Source organism: Cervus elaphus, chromosome 8, assembly GCF_910594005.1.
Source record: "Cervus elaphus chromosome 8, mCerEla1.1, whole genome shotgun sequence".
Taxonomy (NCBI): Eukaryota; Metazoa; Chordata; class Mammalia; order Artiodactyla; family Cervidae; genus Cervus; species Cervus elaphus.
This window is the reverse complement of record NC_057822.1, coordinates 36,552,064-36,579,033: the sequence shown is the minus strand read 5'-3', so window position 1 is coordinate 36,579,033 and position 26,970 is coordinate 36,552,064. Positions and strand designations below refer to the sequence as shown.

Here is a 26,970-nt window from a genome sequence, read left to right as displayed (position 1 = left end):
AGTAGTGTGTGTATGTTCATCCCAAACTCCTTATTTACGCCTCTCCCTCTTTCCCTTTGGCCACCATAAATTTGTTTTCTATGTCTGTGGGTCTATTTCTGTTTTGTATATAAGTTCATTTGTATCATTTTTTAGATTCACATAAAAGTGATACTATATGATATTTGTCTTTCTCTGTCTGACTTCCTTCATTTAATATGATCATCTCTAGGTGCATCCAGAGAAGGGAATGGCACCCCACTCCAGTGCTCTTGCCTAGAAAATCCCATGGACGGAGGAGCCTGGTAGGCTACAGTCCATGGGGTTGCGAAGAGTCAGACATGACTGAGTGACTTCACTTTCACTTTTCACTTTCATGCATTGGAGAAGGAAATGGCAACCCACTCCAGTGTTCTTGCCTGGAGAATCCCAGGGATGGGGGAGCCTGGTTGGCTGCCATCTATGGGGTCTCACAGGGTTGGACACGACTGAAGCGACTTAGCAGCAGCAGTAGCTAGGTCCATCCAGGTTGCTGCAAATGGCCGTATTTCATTCTTTTTTATGGCAAAGTAATATCCCATTGTATAAATATACCACATCTCCTTTATCTATTCACCTGTTGATTGACATTTATGTTGCTTCCATGTCTTGGCTGTTATAAATGGTGCTGCAGTGAACATTGGGGTGTGTGTATCTTTTCTAATTGTCTTTCTCTGGATATTTGCCCAGGAGTGGGATTGTAGGATCATTCAGTAGCTCTATTTTTGTTTTGTTTTTTTTAAGGAACCTCCATACTGTTTTCCATAGTGGCTGTACCAGTTTACATTCCCACCAGCAATATAGCAGGGTTCCTTTTCTCCACACCCTCTCTAGCATTTATTATTTGTAAACTTTTTGATGATGGCCGTTCTGACTGGTGTAAGGTAATACCCCATTGTAGTTTTGATCTGCATTTCTCTGATAGTTTGCAATGTTGAACATCTTTTCATGTGCCTTTTGGTCATTCACATGTCTTCTTTGGAGAAATGTCTAGTTAGATCTTCTACCCATTTTTTCTTATTGGGTTGTTTGTTTTTTCCATTTTCTGCCTTTTTAATGAAGGCAGATTCTTTGGTTACTTAGCCAGGCTACTGGACTTCTCTTTTAAATTTAGTTTTACCTTTATTTTGAGCATTTAGTGGGCACTGTTTTCTAAGCTTTACATTATCATCACTCTGAATTCTCACAACAGCTCAAAGAAATAAATGTTCTCATTTTAGTAAGAGGCTAAGACCTGGGAAGATCCCTTGGAGAAGGAAATGGCAACCCACTCCAGTATTCTTGCCTGGAGAATCCTATGGACAGAAGAGCCTGGCAGGCCACTGTCCATGGGGTTGCAAGAGTCAGATGTGACTTAGCAACTAAATGACAATGACGAAGGCTCAGAAAGGTTAAATAACTTACCTAAAGTCACACTGTTTGGTGGCAGGACCAAATTTCAAATCAAATCCATCCATCACCAGAATCCCTGAGCCCTCTGCCATTCTGCTTGTTTTGGGCTGATGCTGGTGAAGGCGGAAAGCAGGAAGGCAGAAAATCCAAAGAAGGCCCACAGGCACACAACAATAGAAGTGTCACCACGATCAGGGTAGGATTAGAGGAATGCTACTTTTTGTTCATGTGCTTGCAATGTCAAGGGAGAGGACTAGAGGTGAGTAGATGGGGAAGGAAGAATCTTACCACATCTTTCCCTGTGTTATATACCCTAGTTTCCCCCTAGAAATGCCTGAAATAGATGGCAGTGGTGATTTCTGAGGCCTTTAAGGAGCTGGATTTCTATGTGTCTTCTAGATGCTGAGATGGGCCTTAATACACGATGGACAAGGCCCAGGTTACCTTGCTTGCCCCACAGGAGACCCTCGGGGGAGAGCTGGGGTGGCAGAGGAAGCCCCCACCATAATCTTTGATGTCATTACAGTATTCTGGTTTGTCTTGACACGCTGAGAAATCTGCTTCCTAAAAATATATTTTAAAATGTAGTTTGTAACAAAGCTGCCAGAATCTGGAAGAAAAGAGATATTGTAAAATAAATCCCATAGGGTTTAGTAATAGACATGATGAGAGGCAAGGGAGGAAGGATAGAGTTTTCTGGAAGAATCTACTCAAACCCATTTTATTGTTTACTCTGGGGAGCAGTTTAGAGTAGGGTCAGGAAGGGGAAGGACTCTTTTTTTTTTTTTAACTTTATGCATTTCTGCATGGATTGATTTTACTTCTAATGACAAGGATATATTATTTCTAAGCTGAAAGGGAAAAAAAGGAAAATATTTTATCTTCGGATGTGAATGGTATGCTGGTATTACCATAAAGCCGCTATGACAAAACTTTTAGAAAGCAAAATATTAGCTACGTATCATGTTTATAACACATTTCCCTTTCAGTTGTATGAATTGCTTCAGTGTATATTTTCCAAAATGGTAGTTAAATGCACTTAATGAAGATATATGTGTTCTCTTAATCAGAATCAAAACATATTTACTATACAAATATCTGTCTTTATATCAGAACACTCACTCAGGAGTACACTGAAGATTTTGGAAGCATGGAGAAAGTTTAGATTTTGAAAACTGTCTGATGCGTAAGAGGGCTGAGGATGCAGGCAGCTGGATGTGGGCAGGGTTCCTCTGAGGCACAAGTGTGCAGACTCAGTTTTCTCTTTTCCTGGTGTGAAGCGCTGAAGGTGATCCTCGTCTGCTTTGAGAGGCAGCTCGGAAGCCAGTGGTACTGGCTGAGCCTCCAGGTGAAGGAGATGGCCCTGCGGAAGGTCGGGGGCCTGGCCTTGTGGGACTTCCTGGACTTCATCGTGCGGACCCGCATCCCCATCTTCGTGCTCCTGCGCCCCTTCATCCAGTGCAAGGTGTGCTGTGTGCTCCTCCTCTAGGAAGTAACAAGCCCCGTGGACCTGCTGTTCTCCAGATTTAAGGCAGTCTTGGGGGAGATGCTATTGCTAGTCAGGAGGACCTGTTAAGATCACGCTTGATGAGAAACCAGCCCAGACAGGTATCCCTCTGGGGAATACCTTTACAGTAAGAGCTTAGTTAACATCTTAAAATGTTGCCCTCTGCCCTCTTACCCCTTCCCTGGGAAAACAAAAAAAAAGATTGATCCAATAGAATGATCTGAAGAATGATCACTTGTCTTTGGTGGCATAATTGAGACCTGATTTTAAATAAATATGTAAAAAATGAGATAGTTAAAGCACGCTTTTCCTCTGAGACCCTCTGTGTTCATCTACTCTTTTTTATTCTTTTCATGCCTGATTTCTGATGTCTGGGGGCCATGATTCAAAGCAGTGGATTGATTAAGCACTTCCTAAGCACTGTTCTAAGGACAGTGTTCAATTCTCATCTGCAGTACTTTATTTAATCCTCACCACCAACTATGAAATCAATACAATTATTAGCCCATTTTACAGATGGGAAAACTGAGGACCGGAAAATCTATGCCTTCCTTTCAGCTTCTGGCCCAACCGGCAGAGAACCATGAAGAGCTTTCTGCCCGACAACACATTGCTGACCAGCTAGAGCGGCGTTTCATTCCACGCCCTCTGTGTAAGAGCTCCCTCATTGCTGAGTTCAACAGTGAACTGAAAATTCTAAAAGAGGCAGTTCACAGTGGATCGGGTGAGTATGCATGGGATGGTTTGACTTTGACTAGTAGAACAAAGAAAGCTCCTTTTTATAGGTCACTGCTCTTTCTGGAACCAAGTGTGAGTTAGCCATTTTGGTACAACTAGTATTGGTGACCCTGTCATCCTTGTCAACAGTGCAAGTCAAGGGGGTATCATAAGAATTTAATTTTATTCCTTCTCCAATATATTTTTCGGTCTTTATTTTAGTAGTTCAGCTTTTTCTTGAAGACTTAGCTAGGAGGAAAAACTTACTTTAATTCATACTTTTATTTCCCTTTTGAAAAGGAAAGGGGACTTACATTCATTGAGCATCTGTTATATGGTAGATTATTTCATAGATGTTATCTCATTTAATCCACACAAATACCTGCAAAATTGTAACTGAAAATCTACTTATAAAAAGAAGTGAAGATTCAATAGAGGATAAATAACTTTCACAAAAAGACAATGACACCTGTGAGAGGACTTAAAACTGGGTCTGTATGATTGATAATAAAGTCTAACTTTTCATGACTTGGAGGGAGAGAGGGTTGAATCAAAGCTGATGGGCTAGGAGTTACTTTCTTTACATTATTCAAGAGATTTTCTTTGGGAATGCATTGTTTACTTTTGTAATTATATTAACTTCGGGTTACTGAGGAAGGAAAATAAATCATTTTCTGCCATTAGAGGGCAGTCATCACCTATAAGTAGAATATTCTTATACATTTGGCTTCTTGTCTTTCTAAAACCTATTGTTGGCGATGTATTAAAGACCAAAAATTAAAAAAAAAAAATTTGTCAAATACAATCTTGGTGAAATCTGCACAGGACCATTCAAATGTTCTGCTTTTTAATGAAATAATATGACAAAGAATCAAGGGAGTGTTTTATTGTAACCTCCAGAAAAGGGGAATAAGAACACAGTATTAATTATATATTCTGATTTTGCGCGGTTCCTTTCAGACAGGATGTCTATTACTTCTGTGTGCTTGTGTCAGGTATAAGGTACATTTCTCAGTGAAATTGATCAAGTTGATATCTATAATTCAGCTCAAAATGAATCTGCATTCAGCCAGCCTTGGAAAATGAAACTGGAAAACAATGAGACAGGCTGCAACATCAAAGCATTTTTTATTGTTAGAGATGTTATGCTCCTGCAAGAAAACTATTCAATTACATCAGTGGCTGACTCTTTTTTTTTTTTTAACATTTTCAATTCTGTTTGCTATGTATGCATGTGAAAGTCGCTCAGTCATGACTGACTCTTTGTGACCCTATGGACTGTAGCCCACCAGGCTTCTCCATCCATGGGATTTCCCAGGCAAGAATGCTGGAGTGGATTGCCATTTCCTTCTCCAGGGGATCTTCCCAACCCAGGGATCGAATCCCCGGTCTCCCACATTGCTGGCAGACTCTTTAGCATCTGAGCCACCAGAGAAGCCCTTTGTCCTAAAGGTCATCTGTCTGGGACATACTATTTAAATGACCTTTCTTTTAAAAAATACAAGCTGTGAGGGAAGAGTTTGAAGCTAGCATTTGTTTTCTTCCAAGCACCTGGGACTTCCCTGGCGGTCCAGTGGTTAAGACTCCTGGCTTCCAATGCGTGGGCACAGGTTCAATCCCTGGTCAGGGAACTAAAATCCCACATGCTACATACCACACGCCCTCTCCACCCCGCCCAAAAAAGATCCTCACTCTGGGTTTTCTTTGGTCTCAACCTCGCTAGCTTACCAAGGAAAGACGTCCATCAGCACCGTGGGCACTTCCACCTCTGCCTACCGCCTGAGCCTGGCCACCATGTCCCGCTCCAACACCGGCACTGGCACTGTCTGGGAGCAGGACAGTGAGCCGTCCCAGCAGGCTTCCCAGGACACCCTGAGTCGAACTGATGAGGAGGATGAGGAAAGTAGGTCACCTGCAGCATCTGGGGTGGGGAGGTGGTGGGGCTCATGTGTGACGCAGCTTGGCCATGCAAATGAGGACTTCGGTGGATTTCTGCCTTTCTGATCCTTTGCAGTTCTGATCCCCTGGTCATTTTTACAAACGGAGTTAAAATGGAATTGCGACCGATCCCCTTATTTCTTATGCCTGCTTTTCTATAGATTCCTTAATATCCATGGTCATTTGGTAGGATTTTAGGCAAAAAGTAAATCTTTAATGACCCCTAAATTTTCTTTGAGTTTATGCATTCAACCTTTCCACTAACCCATTTAAATTGTGGTTAAGGAACTAAGGGGAGCATTTATTCTCCTTTTTCGTGGCCAATCTTGTTTAGAAGATCAATCAGCACTTAGGTAACATAGGACTTCCCCGGTGGTCCAGTGGTTAAGACTTTGCACTTCCAATGTAGGGGCAAGGAGGGTGCCATCCCTGGTCAGGGAACTAAGAGCCTATGTGCCATGTGGCAGAGCCAAAATGTTTCTTTTAAAAACAGCACTCACGTGACCTGACTGCAGAGAAAAGTGAGCAAGGCATATGCTCACAACTCAGAAAAAAATAGTTGGCAATGTTGTCTAGAACGTAAACCCAGCGGACTGCCTTGAGGGCATACAACCCAATTTAAGTGTCCCCAGTCACTGAGGCAGCCCAGGAGCTTCTAAAGATTAGGTGTTACAAAACTAGGGAAATATGCGTAATAGTTTTTAAAAGTTTCATTAAATACCACTGTCATTTAATGTAGTTTAATTGTATCGATTATTTTCCAGTTGTGTTTTAAAGATACTCTGATATAACCTGTAAAGTGTGCAGTCTATGCCTTAAGAAAACAAAATCTAGACCTTTACTCAGAGCCCTTCTGTACCAAACAACAACAAAGAGCCCTACTCGGAAGTAAGTTAGCGTCAAAGTTAGAATTTTAATTAATTAAGATGAATGAAAGTTCTTTAATACCCTACTACGGTTGGAAGCGTAGGAGAGGGAAAGAAGTAACTACTTTGTCAAAGCACCTGTCAGTAATATTTCCAGATTTAGTTTTAGGGTTAAGTAGATAACAAAGTGATAATCATAGTGTCCTGTACCTAACTTCCAGACATATTTGTTTCTAAATCATTTCTCGTGGAAATAATTCTAAAATTGTAATTAGGGAAATCTTGAAATCTTGACCAAAAAAACAAATTGAGATAGACAAGAATTAGCAGTTCACATATTCATTATAAGTCCTAGCAATAGTCCAGAACTTAAAGTAATATCTATTTTTCTTTAATGGTTGAAATAGTCTCTCCCAGAAATTTTTTTAAATGATAGTAAATGATAACAAACTCTCTTTAATAGAGCTAAATGTATTTTGCAGGTAACCTTATGAATTAGAGGATGACGAAGGCAGTAGGAAGGAAGTAGGGAAGAAAAGTTTAGTGCAGAAGACATAAATAGAGATAGCACTGACCAAAGGCCAACATTAATACACTGACATGTATACAAGTTTTTGCTAATCTTTCTGCTCTCAAAATCACAACTGTCCCAGTGACAATATGATGTGGGTGTATATTAATTTATGAAATACAGTATGAAAGCTAGAGTGTTAACACCTTTGAATTAAACAAATTTTCCATTCAGCAATCAAACCTGTATTAAGTCCTAGCAGGAACAAGAGGAGGAACAAGAAGTATGAGAAGGATATATTCTCTGCTGTCTAAAATCTTAGAGTTTTCTAGGAGATAACAGACATTTTTTGATAAAGAACACCTAACAAAAGAGTGAATGACACAACGTTGTAAATCACTATACTTCAATAAGATAAATAAGATTTTAAAAAAAGAATGGAAGGCAATGCATATAATCACAAAAAAAATATTGAAGGGGTAAGTGTTAAGTAATATATGAGTTTGAATAAGAGGGGGAAAAATTACTGGAATCCCAGAAAGGTCTTAGTAGAAATAGCTCAATCTACCCTATCACATTTTTTCATGTTTTTTAAGGCATGTTTGATTATACTCTACTCTGTGAACACACCTAAAAAGGCAATACCATTCTATAACAAGAATCAACTTCAAGTCAGTTGTTATGTAGCAAATTAAAAAATTTCAGGACTTTATATACTCATCTCTGGGTTTGAAATAAACTTCTCTAGAAATGTGACCACTTAGGATATTTTAAATAAGTGATGTCAGATGACGTGGTAGTAAAAGTTCACCAAAATCCTAGGTTAGTCAAGATATGTTTCTTGTTCAATGACAAACAATATTAGCTCACTTACAATGAGGTCATCTTGTCACAAATACTACACTAAAGTTAATTTTCATATGGATTTGAATACATGAATTTCAGTTTCTATGGAGAAAATAAGTGTCTGCTTCTAATTTTAAAATTACGTTAAAACAAGCATTTATTTCTGAACTTTATAGATTTTTAAATATTTTTCAGAAAAAAAAATACCTGAAATAGTCTTTCCCTCAGCAGTCTAAAAATCATGAAATGTCCTGAGCGTAGTGTTTGAAAGTCAAACATGCTTGATTTGTTCAATAACACCGTCCCTTACTGAACTATTTCTGGAATGTTTAAAATGTTATAGTCCAGCTTTTCTGAAATCTTTAATTTGCCAATGCCCCTTGATTTTTACAAATAATCTGCTAGTAGAAATGGACAAGAAGTTTACGTTTATTTTATGAAAGCTGTTTGAGGGTGGGAGATGTGTAGATGTGAAGAACTATCCTTCACCGTTTGTGCAGATTAAAAACTCAGCTGCAGAAGGTATTTTTTTTTTTCAAGATAAGGATACATTCATGATGTGTTATTGATGCTGTTTCCCTCAACCAAATGAAGTAACTAGTCACTAACTCAAAGTCCTCATAATGTTCATATTCTCATAAATGACAACGTTCAGTGATACTAAAGGCTTAGCTATTAAAGTCTCTGCTTATGTAAAAGCAGTGAAAATGTTTCATAAGCTCCCAAAGGCCTTAGTTTTGACTCTGTACAAAGGGATGAATGATAATTTAACTTTAGATATTGTCCCAAGGTGGTATTCTCGTCAAGCATGGAACCCAAGTACGAAGCTGGTCTGGGTTTGCTGGTCAGCATCATAATTCCCTAACACTGTCTCCTCTGGCGCTTTCAGATGACTCTGTCAGCATGCCCAGTGTGGTAAGTGAACAAGAAGCTTACCTCCTGAGCACCATTGGAAGGAGGCGGTTCTCCAGCCATATCTCCAGCACGTCTGCACCTCAGGCTGAGGTGGGCATGTTACCCAGCCAAAGGTAAACAGCCCTGGATATGTCACACTCCACATCTGGGGGCAAAGGTATAAATTCTGAAAACTCACTCCTGTTACACTAAAAAGGGCCTAAAGAGAAGCAAACAATCCATTTTTTTCAAGTGGACCATTCAAACAAATTTTCAACAAGGGTTTGCACAACAATTTGTAGCATTTTCTAAGTCAGGCAAGTCGAGGGGATCTCAATTTCTGATCCAAGCATTGTTTCTCCTTAACATTTTTCTATAAATAGATATATGATCTTCTTTCATGGTCTTCTTTCAGATGACATTCTTGTATTTCATATATATTATCAGCTAAGCTAATAATGGGTACCTGGCAAGTGTATGGGACTGGCTTGATATACTTGGTAGTTTAGACTTCTGATATGTCATCAGTATTTAGTTGGAGGTAGTGATGCTTAACAAAGCAAAAAAGACTTAAGCCAGTATGTGTGACCTTGGGCGGGTCATTTAATAAGAGCCCACAGTTTTCTCCTCTGTGAAATGAGAGGTTAGCTAAAATCTGTTTTTAAAGGTAACTTCTCTACCTATAGAATTTTATGATTCCATAATTAGACTCTTTAAAACATTTTCTTTGGTGCTCTCTAACCTCTAAGAATATAGATTTGAAACTTTATATACATAGTTTACCATTTATATGGTAATACAGAAAATGATCTGACATAAGAAATAAAACATTATCTATTTCAGAGTCAGGACTTTTACTTCAGGAACTGGATTCTTTCAAAGAATCAGTCTTATTTTTTTATCTAGTGTATTGTTTATTCTTATTACCTATGGAGTTATTGTGGTATAACTTATACATGGAGAATAAGAACAATCAGGAGACATTCTTGTGCTCAGATAAATTTAATTTACACGCAGAAATAATTACTGTGTACCTAAATCCTTTAGCAAATCATTCCTGAACTGTACAGATGAAGTAAAATTTGTGAAATATAGCCAAATAGTTCAGAATATTTTAAAAATGGGGGAAATGATAAAATATTAATAACTAAATTACATACTTGTAAAGAAAGCATTAGTTATATACTATGGAGTTATAAAAATTGGTAATATAAAAGTATTATTATCATTGTAAGATTGTAAGGTACTGCTTTACTTACTGATAATTTATCTTTGATAAGGAAGTCTTATAAATAAAATATACCAAAAAAGAGAGCCAAATTATAAAATAGCCAAAAAAGATGTAAAGTCATACAAGCAGTTAATACTGGTACATAGTGATTTATTTTTAATTTCTAGAAATATGCAAACTTTATTGAGAATAAACAAAAACTATTAGTCTATGTAAAAGTTTTTATTTAAATTAGGGAATTTTAAGTAGAGATTCTTTTTGGTTATTTACATGACATAACCAGGCCATCAACTCCCTTTGTACATATCCATTAAGGAGTTATCTCATTTCTGGGGAGAAAATTTGTTCTATTATGGATAGACCAGAAATCCAGAAAAATAATATAGCTAAACCCTTTGGTCTTGAGTCATGCTTGGGAGGGCTAGCAAAGGTAATGATGTCTCTCTCTGTTAGAAAGCCTCTTTCTGAGGATGGATGCTATTTTTACAGTATAGGTGAACAGCAGTTCTCTAGGGGAAGGCACTCCACTTTCCTAAAGAGTTTAATTCCATCCATTTTAACAACTACTTATTGAGTGCCACGTGGACACTTAGCTCAGAGCCAGTCACTGAAATATGTATGACGTAGTTTCTGTTCACAAATCCCCAAATCACCCCAATAAATCAGCGGCACCCAAATAAATCAATAAGCTATTTAACTATTCTTTCACCAAGCTGACAGATTTTTTCTTTTGGCATTTACAATTCAGTCACTAGAGGATGGAGTGAGGAGGTGAATGCAAGTTCCATGTGAATATACCAGGATTGTCTTCCTTCTATACCTTCACTTCCTTTTTCACTGCAAAATTAGCAGGTGCAATCGGGTTCTTTCTTTGCTTTTCTTAATGGCATCAGCTCCAAGAGTTGGGTTGTGACAGTTCATGGTAAGAGGTTTCTGTGTGATCGGGTCACAACTCACAAGAAAGAAGCAGGATTCTGGTCAATGAAACATTATAGAACAAGACAGGTGAAAAGTCATAGCCACCCAGCCAAATGGTTATCAAAGGAATGATAGTTTCATCTTCTACAGACTCATTCCACAGTGTGTTCCAGAGCTCCTGTGTCCATTCGGAGCTTATCACAAGTCCCAACTCCCGACCAGTAAATAGATCACTCCTCTAAGAGTCATATCCACCCAAAGGCCCCCGCTCCCCATTGCCTTGAGTCCTATGTCTTGACCAACCCAGCACAAGGTGAAATGGTTGACTGTCTCCTTTTCCTTCCTTGTTCTGTTAAATTTATTTATTTATTTTTGGTTCTTGGAAGCAGAAGAGTGCATGCCTTTTTTTTTCTTTCTTTTACTTTTATTTCTTTGCATTTTCTTTCCCTAAATGCTTCATCTCCCTACCCCTCCTGCAGTGAACCTAATGTCCTCGATGACTCCCAGGGCCTGGCCGCCGAGGGCAGCCTCTCTAGGTACAGTGTCAATGCTACCTGTGTATTGGTGTCTGTGCTGGGAAATGAGCTGTTCCCTGTCTCCTCCGTCTCTCTGTCTCTCTGTCTCCTCTCGCCCCGTCTTGATATCGATTTCCATTCCTTGCCCTTTGTTGCTCATAAACACACGAGCCTGGAAGTCAAAGGTGTAGCCTCTTTCATTTTTCAGCTTCAGAGCTCCATCACAAATGGCCTAAAAAGTTTACTTAAAAAAAAAATCCCTGGAGTTCTTCTAGGGGTTTATCCCATGGACCATCTCAAGAGTTTGATATACAAAATGTTAAATTTATCCCAGCTAAACATTCCCTCCCATGCTGATAGTCTTTAAGAATTTTTTTTTCAAAAGCCTTTTAATACAACTCCCCATCATTAGGAAGCCCCAATCTAGACAAGTCTTCCAGCCAATACCATGGGTGATAAGAAAACAGTGATGCTATAATAATACCAATGTCAATATGATTTATATAATTCCCTCTCTTTGGTGCATGCAATGTGACAGGCTGTTATGATAGCTTGTTCAAACCATGTTTATATAAAGACTGTCTGTCCCAGTGCTAAGATGACTCCCAGTTTGCCATGAAATATCAGATACAAACATTTCTTGGTAAGAGACTTCTCATGATGTGAACGATATAATGGTTTGGCTATTGGTTTAAAGCTTCAGAAAGGGGGCCTGCACCTTTAACACTCAGATAAACCACGTCAAACATTCCTAATCTTGTGCTGTTGATTCACATCTCTCAACTAATCCTCATAGGGGTAATGCTTCTTGTTCATGCTAAGAGTGCCTTTGTTTCATCTCAAGAGAAAATATTCCCTTTCAGGTTTGCATTATATAGTGAGTGCTCCGTGTTTATTGCTGTGTCACAAAGATGAGGAAATGTTGAGAGGCCGTTCCTGTGAAAGGCTGTCCTTTTTTAATTTTTTGCATCTTGTTCAGATTTCACATTTTCTTTCACAACTGAAAATGGGAAATTTATTGCATCATCAGGTGTATCTTTTTGTTTTGTTTTTTTACTGGCCCCATAATTCATGGCATTCATTTGTGTTTGCAAGCCCCTGCCTGGATAGATCAGTCTCTTATTGGTGGTAAATGTGGAGGTGCTGAAGAGTGCAGGCTTAATTCCGTTATTGAGAACTTCAAGGACAGGGAAGAACAGAGTAGTCCTCAAGCTGGTTTCTTTCATTGTTCACAGTATTGGAAGAGCTCTGAACCAAGCCTAGCACCATGACCACTGGTTTCAAAGCATTTATTTGTTTAATGCTTAATATTACATACAAGACAGGAGAATCTAGCTAGGAAGATGATTTCAATGTCCTACGGACAGTAGAAAGTATTAAATCAGATTTTGTCCCAGATCTTTTCTAACTAGGCCAAATTCTATTCTTACTGAATAAAATACTAGTCTGGGGTTGGTGAGAGAAGACAAGAGTTTGAGTTAATTTTTATAAATTCTCCCAAGGACTTGGCCCTCTTTGTCAGGCTTAGGGTTCAAATGGACTAATCTGGAGTTGTCTAAACCAATCCAGTCTGCCTTTGGTCCAGTGTAGGTTGGAATAAACCCCGAGTTCTTGCTATCTGAGGGTGGTTCAGAGCCAATGCTATAGGTTTTATCTATAGATGAGTTAGTCAATCATGTGAGTTCTTTGATGACTGTTTTGGATCAACTTTTGTTGATCTGTTGTTCCCGTAATTGGTGTGTTTGAGTTCTGGATGCCACTCACCCTGATTCATTAGTGATCATTAAGAAACCAGAAAATGAAACACTCACTTTGGATTCGAAAAAGTTCCACAAGTGCAGAGGCCTTCTGACAGCCGTAGCACATCCACCTTTGCCATACACTGCAAATCATCTCTCTCAAACGCTATCATGTCACCAAGTTCTCTTTGGAGGAGAGGAACTTTTGGCATTACTAAGAGGTGGGTTTATAAAATAGGATATATACTTTTTATGTTTGGTTTCCAGGCTTTCTTATTTTTGGCATGAAACTTCTTTATGGTGCAGATCCTTAAGGTTCTAAAGAAGCAGTAAGATATTAACTATGTAAATTACATTTAGCACACACCTGAGCCCTCAACTAAGGAAAACCTGACTTAAAGCTTAAAGAATATCAGGAACATCCCTAACAGAAAGTAATAGACCCTGCTGCTCACCCCAACCCCACATTTTGATAAACTTTCTGGGGATTTGCTTTTGAAAGAACACTTGTTTTAGGCAACATGGGCAAGTTGGTCCGAGGCCTAAATGAGGAAGTCTCCAGGATAATAGTATAACCTGATAAATAGATGGAAACCAATAAAAATTTTGCAGACCTTTAGAAAATTTCTTCCAGGATTTTTTTTTAATGTGTGCTAACTGGTTTCTTATAAAGATTCATAGGAAGATGTATAAGTCTGTAAGAATCACTATGCTATGGTGAATTTTTTTTTTCTTTTGGAACTAATAAATTGCAGTAGTATGTATATCATGGAAGAATTCTCTTCTTTAAGAGTTTTGCTCTTAGAAATACAGAAACTTCATTGTAGATCTTCCCTCCCTGTGCCCACCCCCAAATACACACACCATGGGCCATATTTCTCTCTCCAGAAGAATATAAACATGCAAAATGTTATTTAAGCACTTAAGCCTCGAAGTTTATACTTGAGAATTAAATTTTGTTTGGACATGTTAGAACATTTTGAAAGGAAGGAATTGACAATCAACTCTAGCTTAAAATATAAAAGAGAGAGAAGAGATTACAACGCTATTTGATTCTGTAAGGGTAATTTTAATCACAGTGGAAAATAAGAATGTGACTCAAGCTTGAACAAGATAGATAGTCTGCATGAAACAAAATAAAAATAATCTATCCATCTCATGATCATCCACATTTCTAAACTATGAAAATTTGGCAAATACACCCAAATAGAAAAGATTAAAACAACCTTGTTATGGAGTTGAGAATTAATAACTAAAAAAATATCTGTTTATCTGTTGTGATACACAGAGAAGTGTACTTTCCCGGTGTTAAATCAGTTCTTACAGGAGAACTAAGATCCAGATCCTTCCCTTTTTTGTCTGAATTCCAGTCTCTAATCTCTAAATGCTGTGGCATTTAAAATACATTTTCTTGGATGTTGTGGAGGCTAAGTAAACTTTAAACACTAATCTTTTACTGGGAAAGGGAAGAGTAGGATTTTGTCTACTGTTTATGTCCCTGTTTCCTATAAATGCTTTATGGTTCTGTCTGTACTGGCCTCATGCATTCCTCAGCACAAGGCAATCACCCAGTGAAAATGGCTATGCTGTGTGCCTTTTGTTCCGCCTCCAGATTTCTCTAACCATAATAAAATTAAAACTAAAAGTATAGATAAAAGCAATGAAAATACAAATTCATTTCCTATATACTAATTTCACCCAGTATTTTTACTTTAAACTTTTATTTTGAATTCTATTTCTGTGTTGAAATACACTTTTTTTTTGTACTTTGAGATGAGTGACAGAAATTTTTATTGCATTACTGAATGGCCTTTTGTTTCCCTATCCTTTAAGAAATACCATTAGATATGTATTTCATTAGGATATGCATACATATTAATTGTATATGGCGCTTCCCCGGTGGCTCAGGTGTAAAGAATCCATCTGCAATGCAAAAGAGTCGGACACGACTTAGCAACTAAACAACATATTTATACACTCCAAGTCTTCATGCTGAAATGAGAGAAAAGAAGTCATTTGTGCCAGAATTGTCTTCTAACATTGTCTAAATTTTTCTAGCTTATAAATTACTTTCTTGCATTTTGAGTAAGGTCTTTGGTTTTTGTAGACAGTTGACTCATACCAGTTCTGCCAAGAACCATATTTACTTCTCTAAAATCCAGATTGTTTGCCAGAGTAATATTGCTTAGTGACTCAGAAATACCAAGGATGATTTAACTTCAATTTAGAAAGTTTTGTTTGCTTTTATACTTATGGTTTTACCTTTTTATTTGACAAAACAGTGGAAATCAGCCATTTCTCATTCCCAAGATTAAAATTTTTAGGGAATCAGTTTTCTCTAGAGAAGTGCTTAGGGCAGACACCATGGTCTTCTGGCTGGTGTTACATTGCACACTGGACAGTCACATATCACAAATCCTGCACATGACAGAAATATTACATGACATGGGGAGAACAAAACTGAAACCACATTTTACGTGCAACTCCAATTTGATATAGACCCAAAATTACTTCTGTGTGCATTACTTCTATTATTAATTTCTCTGGTTGTTTATTACTAATGTATCCTCTGCACACAGTTAAGCCAGACTTTGATGTTCCAAATATAAACATGTTAGCATCATATTTTTAGGGAGAATATATTAGCTGAGCTGTATTTCCAAGGGAATGTTCTATAATTTAATCATTGATATGTGCATTCCATGAAACACTAACTGTATCATTTTTATAAAGCAACTAAATACTAAATCTATAAACCTGATCCATTTCTTAGATTAAACCTCTCTATCCATAGAGAAAATTTTGATGCTTTTGATTCTTCCTTGGAATAATCATCGTGAAATTACCATTACGTTTTGGCATTTAACACTCCCTGAGTGACATGTATTTCTTTTCTTGCACCATTTTTTTTCTCACAATCTCAGATTACTGAATAAAAGTGAAACAAGCGGACTGCCTCTATTTCATTTTCTCTACCCAATTATTTTTAAGACTTTTTATTACCTACTTCCTTCTGGTGTTCTAGAAGCAATAAACTCATTACAGATGTAAAACAATGAAGCATACTATGTTGCATCACTTTTCATGTTCAAATCATTTTACATTGACTAACTTCTCTTCTCTACCTTAATGGGAGGTAGATGGTAAGTATTAACCTCCCTTTATGGCCAAGGGAACTGAGGTAACATTTAGATGTCAATGAAGAATCCATTCCAGTGAAAGCTTTGCTTGGTCTTTGGGAAAAACTTGTTTCTACTTTTGTGCATATGGTAATTGAATACTCACTCTTTCCAGTTTAAGACACATATTAAAATGTATAATTAATAAGGAGATGTCATTTCAAACATGCCAGCAACTTAGTCTGTATTGCTTATCAGGATTTACTGCATTGTTCCTTTGAGGTAATTTTCCATCTACATAGAAAGGTCATTTATGGTACAAGGTTATATATGTATAAAAACAATGTACATTGATCTTTTTGAACTTGATATTCAGGAGAATAAGAAAGTCTAAAGAAACACCTGTTTTAAAAACTCTTTATGGAATTTCATGTATCCCAAATGGCCTAATTATGATATAATTACTTCCTTATTTCAGAAAAACTATGGTAAACTCCATTTGGGAATCATTAATTTTTCTTCTAGTGGAAATATGAGTAAGACTTTTAAAAAATGACACGTGACTGTGTCAACCATGTAATGATTAATTATAGGGGAAATGTCTGATTGTCCATCTTGCCATCAACTTCTCTCCCTACAACTGCAGGGAGCTCATTTTTTTTTTAAATGGCAATGAATGCATACAGTCTTTTCCTTTTCATGGACAGTTGCTGACACTACATTCCTCTGTGGAATATTTTACTGTAAAAACTATTTGTAGATGACTCTCCTTTCGCAAAGGCAAAGCCGAAATTAATTAATCACATTGGCATCATCCACAGGATTACAATGTTCTCTGGGGCACAATATATTTCTTTTTTTCACCTCCACTCCCATTATAAATCCCTATTATACATGCATGCAGAATGAAAAAAGATCATGGGTCCGTGACAGTGTTTTCAGCTTCACCCAATACTAAAATAGGGACCATTGCGGGTAGCCATTTTTGCATATAAAAGACACACATACACAGTAAATTTGGGAGGAGCAGGTTGTTACTTTTACAAATTGTGTGCTATATTTGGGTGCAGCTATTCGATATTAATTAAGCTACTAAGCTGTAATGATAGCTTAATTACTTTGCCAGCCTTATAAATCTAAAATCATTTTTAAAGACATTTTCATTGTCTACCTATGTGACTATTTACTCAGTCACAGAGACTTCAGGCTGCAAACATGTGTTGAATGTGACCCTTCACCCAAATGGATTCTGTGTCTGATGTGTTTGATATTTGTCCATCTTATTTTCATGTAAACTGAAATATTTTAAAAGGTGTTCCCATCCATGTGATAGAGTTGTTTGTGTTTGTTCGTCATCACCTTTCTCCTTACCCTTGAAAAAAAAAAAAATTGAGATTAGCATATGACATGTTAAACCTTTTGGCGGCTTCCAAACCAGGGGTGTGATCGAATCGATGTTTTGCTGAATGACAGACCGGCATCAGTGATTGAAAACAGAATCTCAATTTTGGCAGCTTGGGGCTACAAGGCCTCGTGTCCTCCTTCCCAAACCTGTGGAAATTCCCATCCCAGGGGTCCTTTCCTAGCCCTCCTTCAAAGATAATGGTATCTTTGAAGTGACTGTTTCCTGTAAGTGATTTTGACTAACACCCACCAGAGGATGGTCTCATGTGCCTGCTCCGGGCACGCTGACACTGGTGACGCTCTTGACAGGGTGGCAAGTGTGCAGAGTGAGCCTGGCCAACAGAACCTTCTCATTCAGCCGCCACTGGGGAGGAAGAGGGGCCTGCGGCAGGTAAGTAGCCCTGACGGGGCAGGGGAGGCATCCGGTGAAAGGGAAGCCCTAGTCAATTTTTAATGTATATTAAGACTCTTACCTGAAATATTTATTCCCCACCTGAAATAAGCAATACAGAGCAACTTTAAAACATGGTGAGTGCTTGGGCAAAGTGGAGAGTCTGGGGCTTCTGTTTTTCACTCTGCATCTTATTAGCAAACCTGGTCTCTTGGTGAAATAGGTGGGCTTGTATTTTTATTTGCTCCCTATCCAGAAACCATGGCCAGTCAAACTACTGACCATGGAAGATTTGTTATTAAGTTCGTTGCAGGCCTCTTTCTGTAGAGAGGCAGAGACAGTCATCCTTTCTTCCTCATTTCAAGATTAATGATTCTATTTAAAACTGAAATTGAAGTAAAGATTATCCTTAAAAATTCCCTTTGGTGGGGTAGGTTTCCTTTATGTTACCATCTAAATAAAAATCTAAATGAGGCTTTGTGCTGTGGCTTTGATGGGAACATCCCCGCACTGATTTGGAGGCTGGACATTTTCGCAGAATCTAGGGTGTTTTTCATCAGTCTTTCCTTCAAAGTTAGAACATATTCAGCTACAGCTTTTGGGTGAGCAAAGGCTGACTGGTAAGCAATCACTGCTAGTTTTATATCCTGAAATTCTTACTATGACTATTTTAATTTCTATTAATGTTCTTAAGCTATATTAAGGGGTAATAATCGTAAGATAGAATATAGGATTGGTTAAAGGGGATGCCAGAATTATATAAGTACTTGTGTTTAAGTATGCAGGAAGAAGTTTATTTTATTGGCTAAGAATGTAAGGAACAATCATAAGACTCCGCAGAGACCCTCAAAGAAGAGAACAAACCATAGAACCTCTGAATTCAGTCTTTCCTCCCAGCAGTTAGATCCTTCCTGCTAGCTTTTTCTTCTGCCTATTCCCTTTAGCTAAGGCGTCCTCTACTATCACGTCAGAAGACTCAGACTGAACCCAGAAACCGCCATGGGGCTCGGCTGTCAACCACCCGCAGGAGCATTCAACCTAAGACAAAGCCATCCGGTGAGGCCTCCTGTGTCCCTCTGGGTAGACATTGACACACGGCCCACTGCCCTGCCACACAGCAGGGAAGGCCTTCAGAGACTGAGAGTCATGCAGTAAACACACCTTTGGAAGCCACTAGGAAAAGGGAAGAAGTTTCCCAGGAAACTTGAGTGCCTTTTTTCCCCCTCATCTTCCTCAATCCCATCTCTCTCGTCATGCACCTAGGTAAATGAATAATTCCCTTGTCTTTGGGAATTGTCTTTACAAAAGTCTTTATACTCTTTGCTATGAAAAAACTAAGAAATACTTAATAATTAAAATTACTATTGAGGGCTTCCCTGAGGTTCCATGGTTAAGAATCTGCCTGCCAAATGCAGGGGACATAAGTTTAATCCCTGGTCCGGGAAGTCCAAGTTGAACCACAAATACTATGAAATTTGATGATAGAAGGTTGTGTTTTATTTACCCAAGCCAGGAACTGGGTTTGTTATATGTCTTACCAAAGACGAGGGAATGATGAGTAATAGGAACTTTTAATTCCTGTTGGCAGTTGTTATGAGCGATGACCCAGTTCACTTAATACTCTGTACTGATCTTGTTTTTATGGAAAAACAATTTATGCAAAAAGGCTGTTTAATGTAAAAATGATTTTTCTACCCATGTGCTACTGTTTGTAAGAAGTGAAGTGAAGGGTTAGTTGCTTAGTCATGCCCAACTCTTTGGGACCCCACGAACTGCAGCCCACCAGGCTCCTCCATCCATGGGATTTTCCAGGCAAGAATATTGGAGTGGGTAGCCATTTCCTTCTCCAGGGGATCTTCCTGACCCAGGGATTGAACCTGGGTCTCCTGCACTGCAGGCAGATTCTTTACCGGCTGAGCTATGAGGAAAGCCCCTAAGAAGGTAAAATCAAAACATGTACCTAATGGCCTAATGTGCTCTCATTTATTGGTAAACCAGCAATGTCTTTACTAAGAAAGTCAGGAGACACTGGTTAAGGCTAACTATTAAGCCAACTTACTATCCTCCTATTCCGATTTACTGCTCTATTTCCGACCTACAGCAGACCAAAAGCGATCTGTGACCTTCATCGAGGCTCAGCCAGAGCCAGCAGGTGCCCCAACAGACACACTTCCTGCCACAGGCCAGCCACAGGGCTGCAGCCCAGCCCCATCCAGGAAGCCGGAAGGAATGGACAAGCCAGTGCTCACGTCTTCCCCCGCCATTGTTGTTGCTGATCTTCACAGCCTGTCTCCCAAGCAGGTGAGAGCCCTGGAGAAACAGGCAAGTTTTGCTCTTCGCATATGTCTGTCTAGGAATGGTGATATGTAAAAGTCATCCATATCATTTGAGCCTGAGTCAGTAATGTTTCGTCAGACACTGGTCCTATCATTATGAAAAAAAAAAATCAATTGAAAAGTATGGCCAAGAGTATATCTACTTGAGAAGGAATAATAGAAGTCTTTATACTCTTTGTTATGAAAAAACTAAGAAATATTTCATAATTAAATGACCACTGAGGGTTTCCCTGGAGGTCCATTGGTTAAGAATCTGCCTGCCAATGCAGGGGACACAGGTTCAATCCTTGGTCCGGGAAGATACCACATGCCACGGAGCATCTAAGCCTGTGTGCCACAACTACTGAGCCCATGCCCTAGAGCCCGCGCTGCATAGTGGAGAAACCACCGCAGTGAAAATCCAGCGTATCTCAGTGAAAGAGTAGGCCCCACTAGCCACAATTAAGGAAAACCCATGTGCAGCAACACCTAGCACAGTTAAAAATAAATAAGTAAATATGTAAATAAAATTTTAAAAAATAAAATTATCATTGAAAACCAGTATACTATACATGGCTGACAGTTCAATTCAAAAAAATAAAGTTACCAATTTAGATGAATACATCTTTAAATACATACTTAATCACTCAGTCATGTCCTACTCTTTGCGACCCCTCTGGACTGGCTGCCGGGTTCCTCTGTCCATGGGATTTCTCAGGCAAGAATTCTGGAATGGGTATCCATTGCCTTCTCTAGGGGAGCTTCCCAACCCAGGGATCAAACTCGCGTCTCTTGCGTCTCCTACAATGAAGGTGGATTCTTTACCATCTGAGCCACCAAGGAAGCCCTTTAAATATAGAATCTTCTGAGAGGAACTTTTGTTTTGATCTTTTTTTGTTGCTGTTTAGATATTTTTCTTGTTGTTTTAATCCCAGGTTCTTCTCATGTGGTATTTAAAGAAAGCTAAGGGGCAATATACTATATACATTTTTAAAGTCTTTAATGGTTAAAATCATTGTAATACCTTTATCTCATTTACCCTCACAGTCTACAAGGTGAGCAGGGCAAAAAATGAGGCTCATGCAACAGGTTAGAAAACTGAGACTTAGAAAGTTGAAAGGGCCTATATAAAATCTCGCATATGCCAAAGGCTAAAAAACTAGGTCCAGCCTTGCGATTCCTTTCCAGTCACAGCTGGACAACAGTATTTTTTGATCCTCTTTCCTGGTATCCATCCTACCTCTCAATGTGACGATCCTTTTGGTCATAGGGTGAGATCCCGCCAGCTGAAGAAGGAGGAAGGAAGGAGGACACAGAAGTACCAGGTGCTACGGCACACAGCCCCCTGTCTACGCAGCTCTCAGACCCTGATGACTTCGCGGGCCTTGAGACATCCATCCTCCTACAGCACGGAGACACTGTTCTTCATATCAGTGAGGAAAACGGCATGGAGAACCCCCTGCTGGCGAGCCAGTTCCCTTTTACTCCCACGGAGCGGGGGGAAACAGATGTAGACCTAGATGAGTCTCATGTTTAGTTCTGTACCTTTTAAGTGTTGTAGGTGTAGACAAGATGTGGAAGGGATCAGTTTGCTGAAAGTTGAAAACGTTCACTTGGAATATATGAAAACACAGCACTTTACACCCAATGGGTAGCACAAATCCCAGTAGATTTTTCTGCCAATGTGCATGTTGTTTCATGAACATCTTTAAAAAAGTAATGGCTAAGATGGTTTGGTTGTGTAAAGACCATGAAATCCAGGGAGGAGTAAAGGGACAGAGCCATTTCACTGCACATTGTTTATGATTCAAGAAGCCTTGAGCAATTAAAAATGTATAATATTACAGAGCTGCTTACCTAGGAATATTAAGAAGTAATGTATTCTAAAAAACTAATGTAATTTTTTGAGGTTACATAATACATCTCATGCAAATGTTTATTTTTCTAATTTCAAAAACATTAAATCAGGTGGCTATACAAGTAGCAATTTACATAAAAAATAATCAAGAGGAAAATATTAGTTTGGGGAAACTAAATATTAATAGCAAATAAGCTTGCAGCCATTTTTTTTTTTTGGATCAAAAATATACCCATTTAGAAGAGGAAAAAATACTATTTTTAGAACTGTGAACTTTTCAATTTATTTTTTAACTGTCATTTTCATTACATATTGTAAATCAAAATGCTAATGCCATCAGATCATTCCATTTCATAATCAACACAGAGAATATTCTAGAAATTATCAGACATAATTCTAAATTAAGAAGACATAAATAGCCTATAATATGATAAAAATTAAATATAACAGCTAGAAAGAGATGGTATTCTTACTTCTAGCCCTGACGACATCAATGCCAACATTGGAAAATATCGGGAAATTTAATTATTTTCCCTTATAGTGTCCTGTGCCTGCCCTTAAGGGCATATTTTCAGATATTAAGATTAGTGTTATTAGAATTGGTTCAATGAAATAGCTTTTCTCAATGTTAACAAATTTATATGATCCTTTAGATGTTAAGCTTATGAAGAAAAAATATAAAGTGTGCAATTTCTTTATAGACACAGTCAGCTTGTGTATTTTACTTTAACTTGAAGTTCAGTTACTTCAAGAAAAGAATAAAACTTAGGAGGCTCATGAGGCCATATTTAGTGTGTTATTAATCCTATAGTAGGACTTGGCATCTTACAATTCAAGATTAAATTTCAAAACTTTAACAGTTTATATTAGAAAATTGTTACATAACTTCTAAGCTTATAAAAGCTCACATACATACCTAAATTGGTATGGTGGTGGGTTTGTGTATGTGTTTTCTAGCACTCAGGCTACAGTTTAGACTACAATTACATGGCAATGAATTTAGAACCCATTCTGTACACTTAAACTTTGACTATGGTTATGAAATGCATATGTATATATAAAGGAGACCTGTTAAACCCACCCAAATCACAAAGGAAAATTATTTTTCTGTCAGCATTGCTTCTTAAAGAGGCATTGTTTTTTATTGTGATTTATATTTTCCAATATAATTTGGGGTTTTGGTCTCATTCACTAATAGAATGAAAGATATCTGTGAGTTAAAGGACAAAACTAAACATTTCAAATCTAAACATTCAGAAAACAGAGGTGGTAAATGACCTATGTTTTACAATATTTTCAGGACATTTATGCTTAATGCTGAGTTCTCAAATGCAGAAATACACATAAAGAGGTGGTTTTATGATTCTTGCTAAGCTGATATATTTCATCTGCTTAAAATTATGCTGCTCCCTTAGTGTTAGAGGCCTTATGTTTGGTAATTACAAATGTCTGGGCTATATGAGTCTCCTATATGTGCGTGTTTTGTTCCAGTTCCTTGATGCTTGACTCAAATTCTCTGTGTATAATTGTATCAAGTATTTAAAAAGTAAAAGGGTCGAAGAAGATTGTTAAATATCTGACCAGAATCCTATATACCTTTATATATATTTAAAAAGTAATAGACTGTGTTGAACATGACTATGCTGACCTGTCTGCCTTTTAGCCTGATTCCTTCACTCTAGTGTTATGGAAGTCTGTTGGAAACTTTTCCAATAAGCTAAGTAATGTTGTACCTTGCAAAAAAGCCTCCACTCTGACAAACAGGGCCTTATAGAATAGGAATGTTTTCATACTGGGACTATGGAGATTTTACAGATGTATACATCTGTTCCATTTAAGGTGCCCTTAAATGTGTTGAATGTAATGTGTTAAATGTCTGTGTGTAATTGATAAAATACATGTATGTGCATAAGATTGTCACAAGATGTATTCTCAGGAATACTGTTCCCTGGAGTTTGAAGGAGTAATTATTTAAAAAAAAAAGTTGGAGAAGATTAGAAAAAGATCAAGATAAGTAACAATTTTTTATAATTCAAAATGTTATTGAGTATATGACTAAAAGTTAATTATTACATATGATAAATATAGTATTGGTAATACTAGATCATTTCTTAAGCTATGATACTTAATAATATTTATCTTGTTCAGAGGAAAATGAAAACAGACACCTACTTCCCATGTATAAAAAAGTTGGACTCAACCAAGAGATTGCTCTTCTGAAATTAACTTTTGAGAGACCTTGGAATGAGCATGTGTCCTCCACAACAGTGGGTGTAGATTTACTCAGATTCAATTAAAGCAGTTCAAATTCTGGATACACCATTTTATACAACAAAACATTTAACTTTCGTTTTTCAGTATTTGCTGCTTTCTGTAATTCTTTTAGCTAAGTTTTACTTCTTTTTTGCAAAAATGAAACTGAGTTATTGAGTGCATTGGGACAAGGCACTTAGAACTATAGTGTCAAAAGGCATAAATGGGCACAACAATGCTGGGAGAAAAATCCGCAGAATTTGGGGGTCTGGTTTGGGCTTGTTGAATAGGCTGGAAGTAATGTGTTTACTATTCCAAGCCTCCAAGAGTACTCTGGGCAGAATACCAAGAGTACTTTCTTTAGTATTTGTCCCTTTAATCAATGAAAAACATTCTCGACTCTGCTGTCCAGCTCTGAGAGTATCTGAACAGGAACAGATTGTATGTTGGGACCAACAGGGAAGGAAAGGTCATAAATAGAATGACAGTCCAATATAAAATTAAATGCCCTCCGTCACGTTATGCGGAGACTTTAACAGTCTCTGTAATTTGCTGCTATCACACCGAGTTTTGCTGTTGCCCTGTCACCTCACACTTCCAAGTCCATGGCCTTATCTTGGCAGTGACTAGGAAGTCTCACTTCCTCATTTACTTCAATGGGTCCTAACTGCACCTTTTCAGAAACAAAGTTTGGTTTGACACTCAGGAGAATAAAAATAAGTTAGGGCAGAATGTATTTGGAAAAACTTAAGACAAATTTACTTATGTTGTTTTCAGATCATTTAGGATTACAGATCAACGTACCTCCATATTTTTCAAAAGTCACTGTGACTGCAGGATGAAAATCCTTTATTAGCCATTTTACAGGTAAAAGCAAAAGATTGACTACACAGCTGATTTCCCTCAGATGACTATAAAGTTTGTTATGAATACTGAAATGACCAAAGAGCATGGAAAAAATGCATATGAATAAATATTGAAATGTTTATGAAAGATATTTATGAAAGATAAGACTTCTGTGTTTGAATATGCACATATAATAAAATAAATCTAAAAATATTTAAGATGCCTGATTGAGTTTCATTTCTCATTTTTCAGCACAGGGCTTTCCTGGTGGCTCAGACGGTAAAGTGTCTGCTTACAATGCCGGAGACCCAGGTTCGATCCCTTGGTCAGGAAGATCCCCTGGAGAAGGAAATGGCAACCCACTCCAGTATTCTTGCCTGGAAAATCCCATGGACCGAGGAGCCTGGTAGGCTACAGTCCGTGGGGTCGCAAAGAGTCGGACACCACTGAGCGACTTCACTTTCACTTTCAACACAGGAACTAGGTTAACTCATTCAGGAAAGTGTTCATTTTAGACCCTGAGGTGTGCTTTGTTTTGGATCCCTGGAGTTCATCTTGACATTCCTCCTCAACCCTCATAGTCTGGCCTGAAGTCACCTTTCAGTTCAATACCTCTAATTCCTCCCTTTTCCAAATGAACTCCATTCTACTCATGCTTTCCAATCCTAACTTTCAAAATTAAGGAGAATGCGCACATTGGGAGACAAATTTCCCAGTAGGACTTCTCTGCTCAAGTGTGATCATTTGGAAGGACTGGTAGATTTCCCAAGAGGAATGTTAAGGGCCAGATTATTCTCTGAATGTGGCCAGAATCACCATGGGATCCAAGTTTACCATCACAGTTCTGTCTTTTATACAAAGTGCCTTATCCTTAAACTCAAAGTAATGCTCTTACTAAACTTTCTTTTTTTTTTCCATGTGAATTTGTTACTGCAAAAACTATGTTCCTCTCTTTGTGGGAATCAAGCCAAAAGACACAACCAAGCCAAAGATTCGAGAAGGAAGGATATATTGCTTGCAGCAATAAAGAACAGTGAGAATCTTTCCCAAAGTAGCGTCTCCCCAACAGGGAAAGTGGGTATTATGTTTTTCCTCTTTTGGTTTGGGGGGGAGGGACGCTGTTAAGTTTTAAGCTAAGAGTACATGTGTATTCAGGAAGGGGCTTGGTGGGTGGACAGTCCCTGATTTAGTGATTAAAGACATCAGGGTCAGAAAAGGTCAACAGCATCATTCCTTAGGTTCCAACTGATCTGGTGGTTGAGGCTTCAGGCTAATCATTTTCATTGAAAAGAACTGGCTGAATTCACAACTTATGCTGTATCTTTGCGGCTTCCCAGGTGGCTCAGTGGTAAAGAATCTGCCCGCCAAGCAGGAGACCTGGGTTCGATCCCTGGGTTGTGAAGATACCCTTGAGAAGGGACCGGCTACCCACTCCAGTATTCTGGCCTGGAGAATTCCATGGACAGTCCATGGGGTCGCAAAGAATCGGACGCGACTGAGTGACTTTCACTTTCACTGTATCTTTAGGAATGTTACTTCTACCTATGCCTGATAACAGTGTTTGCCCCCGCATTCTTTGGTTCCCTTAAGATCATTAACTACTATACAAAAGAATCTGAAGAAGATGAAAGAACTTAACTAAAAAAGATTAAGAAACTCCTCAGAAGACTGGGAGACCTGACAGACCTGCTT

General features: G+C 38.2%; 1 protein-coding gene across 15 annotated transcripts in view; it reads left to right on the top strand.

Annotated features, from left to right (window-relative positions):
* UNC80 (unc-80 homolog, NALCN channel complex subunit) overlaps positions 1–25,491 on the top strand; it is a 223,463-nt gene extending 197,972 nt beyond the window's left edge. For 13 of the 15 annotated variants that reach the window (XM_043910184.1, XM_043910183.1, XM_043910182.1 and 10 more), the window contains 9 exons: positions 2,691–2,875; positions 3,476–3,641; positions 5,358–5,537; positions 8,685–8,823; positions 11,318–11,374; positions 17,925–18,006; positions 18,951–19,062; positions 20,108–20,307; positions 21,592–25,491. In XM_043910184.1, the coding sequence (XP_043766119.1) occupies positions 2,691–2,875; positions 3,476–3,641; positions 5,358–5,537; positions 8,685–8,823; positions 11,318–11,374; positions 17,925–18,006; positions 18,951–19,062; positions 20,108–20,307; positions 21,592–21,858 (1,388 nt within the window). In that variant the 3' untranslated portion in view covers positions 21,859–25,491. The remainder of the gene's footprint in view (positions 1–2,690; positions 2,876–3,475; positions 3,642–5,357; positions 5,538–8,684; positions 8,824–11,317; positions 11,375–17,924; positions 18,007–18,950; positions 19,063–20,107; positions 20,308–21,591) is intronic. The other 2 variants (XM_043910188.1, XM_043910196.1) reach the window with 1 other exon arrangement.
* The last annotated feature ends 1,479 nt before the right edge of the window (positions 25,492–26,970 follow it).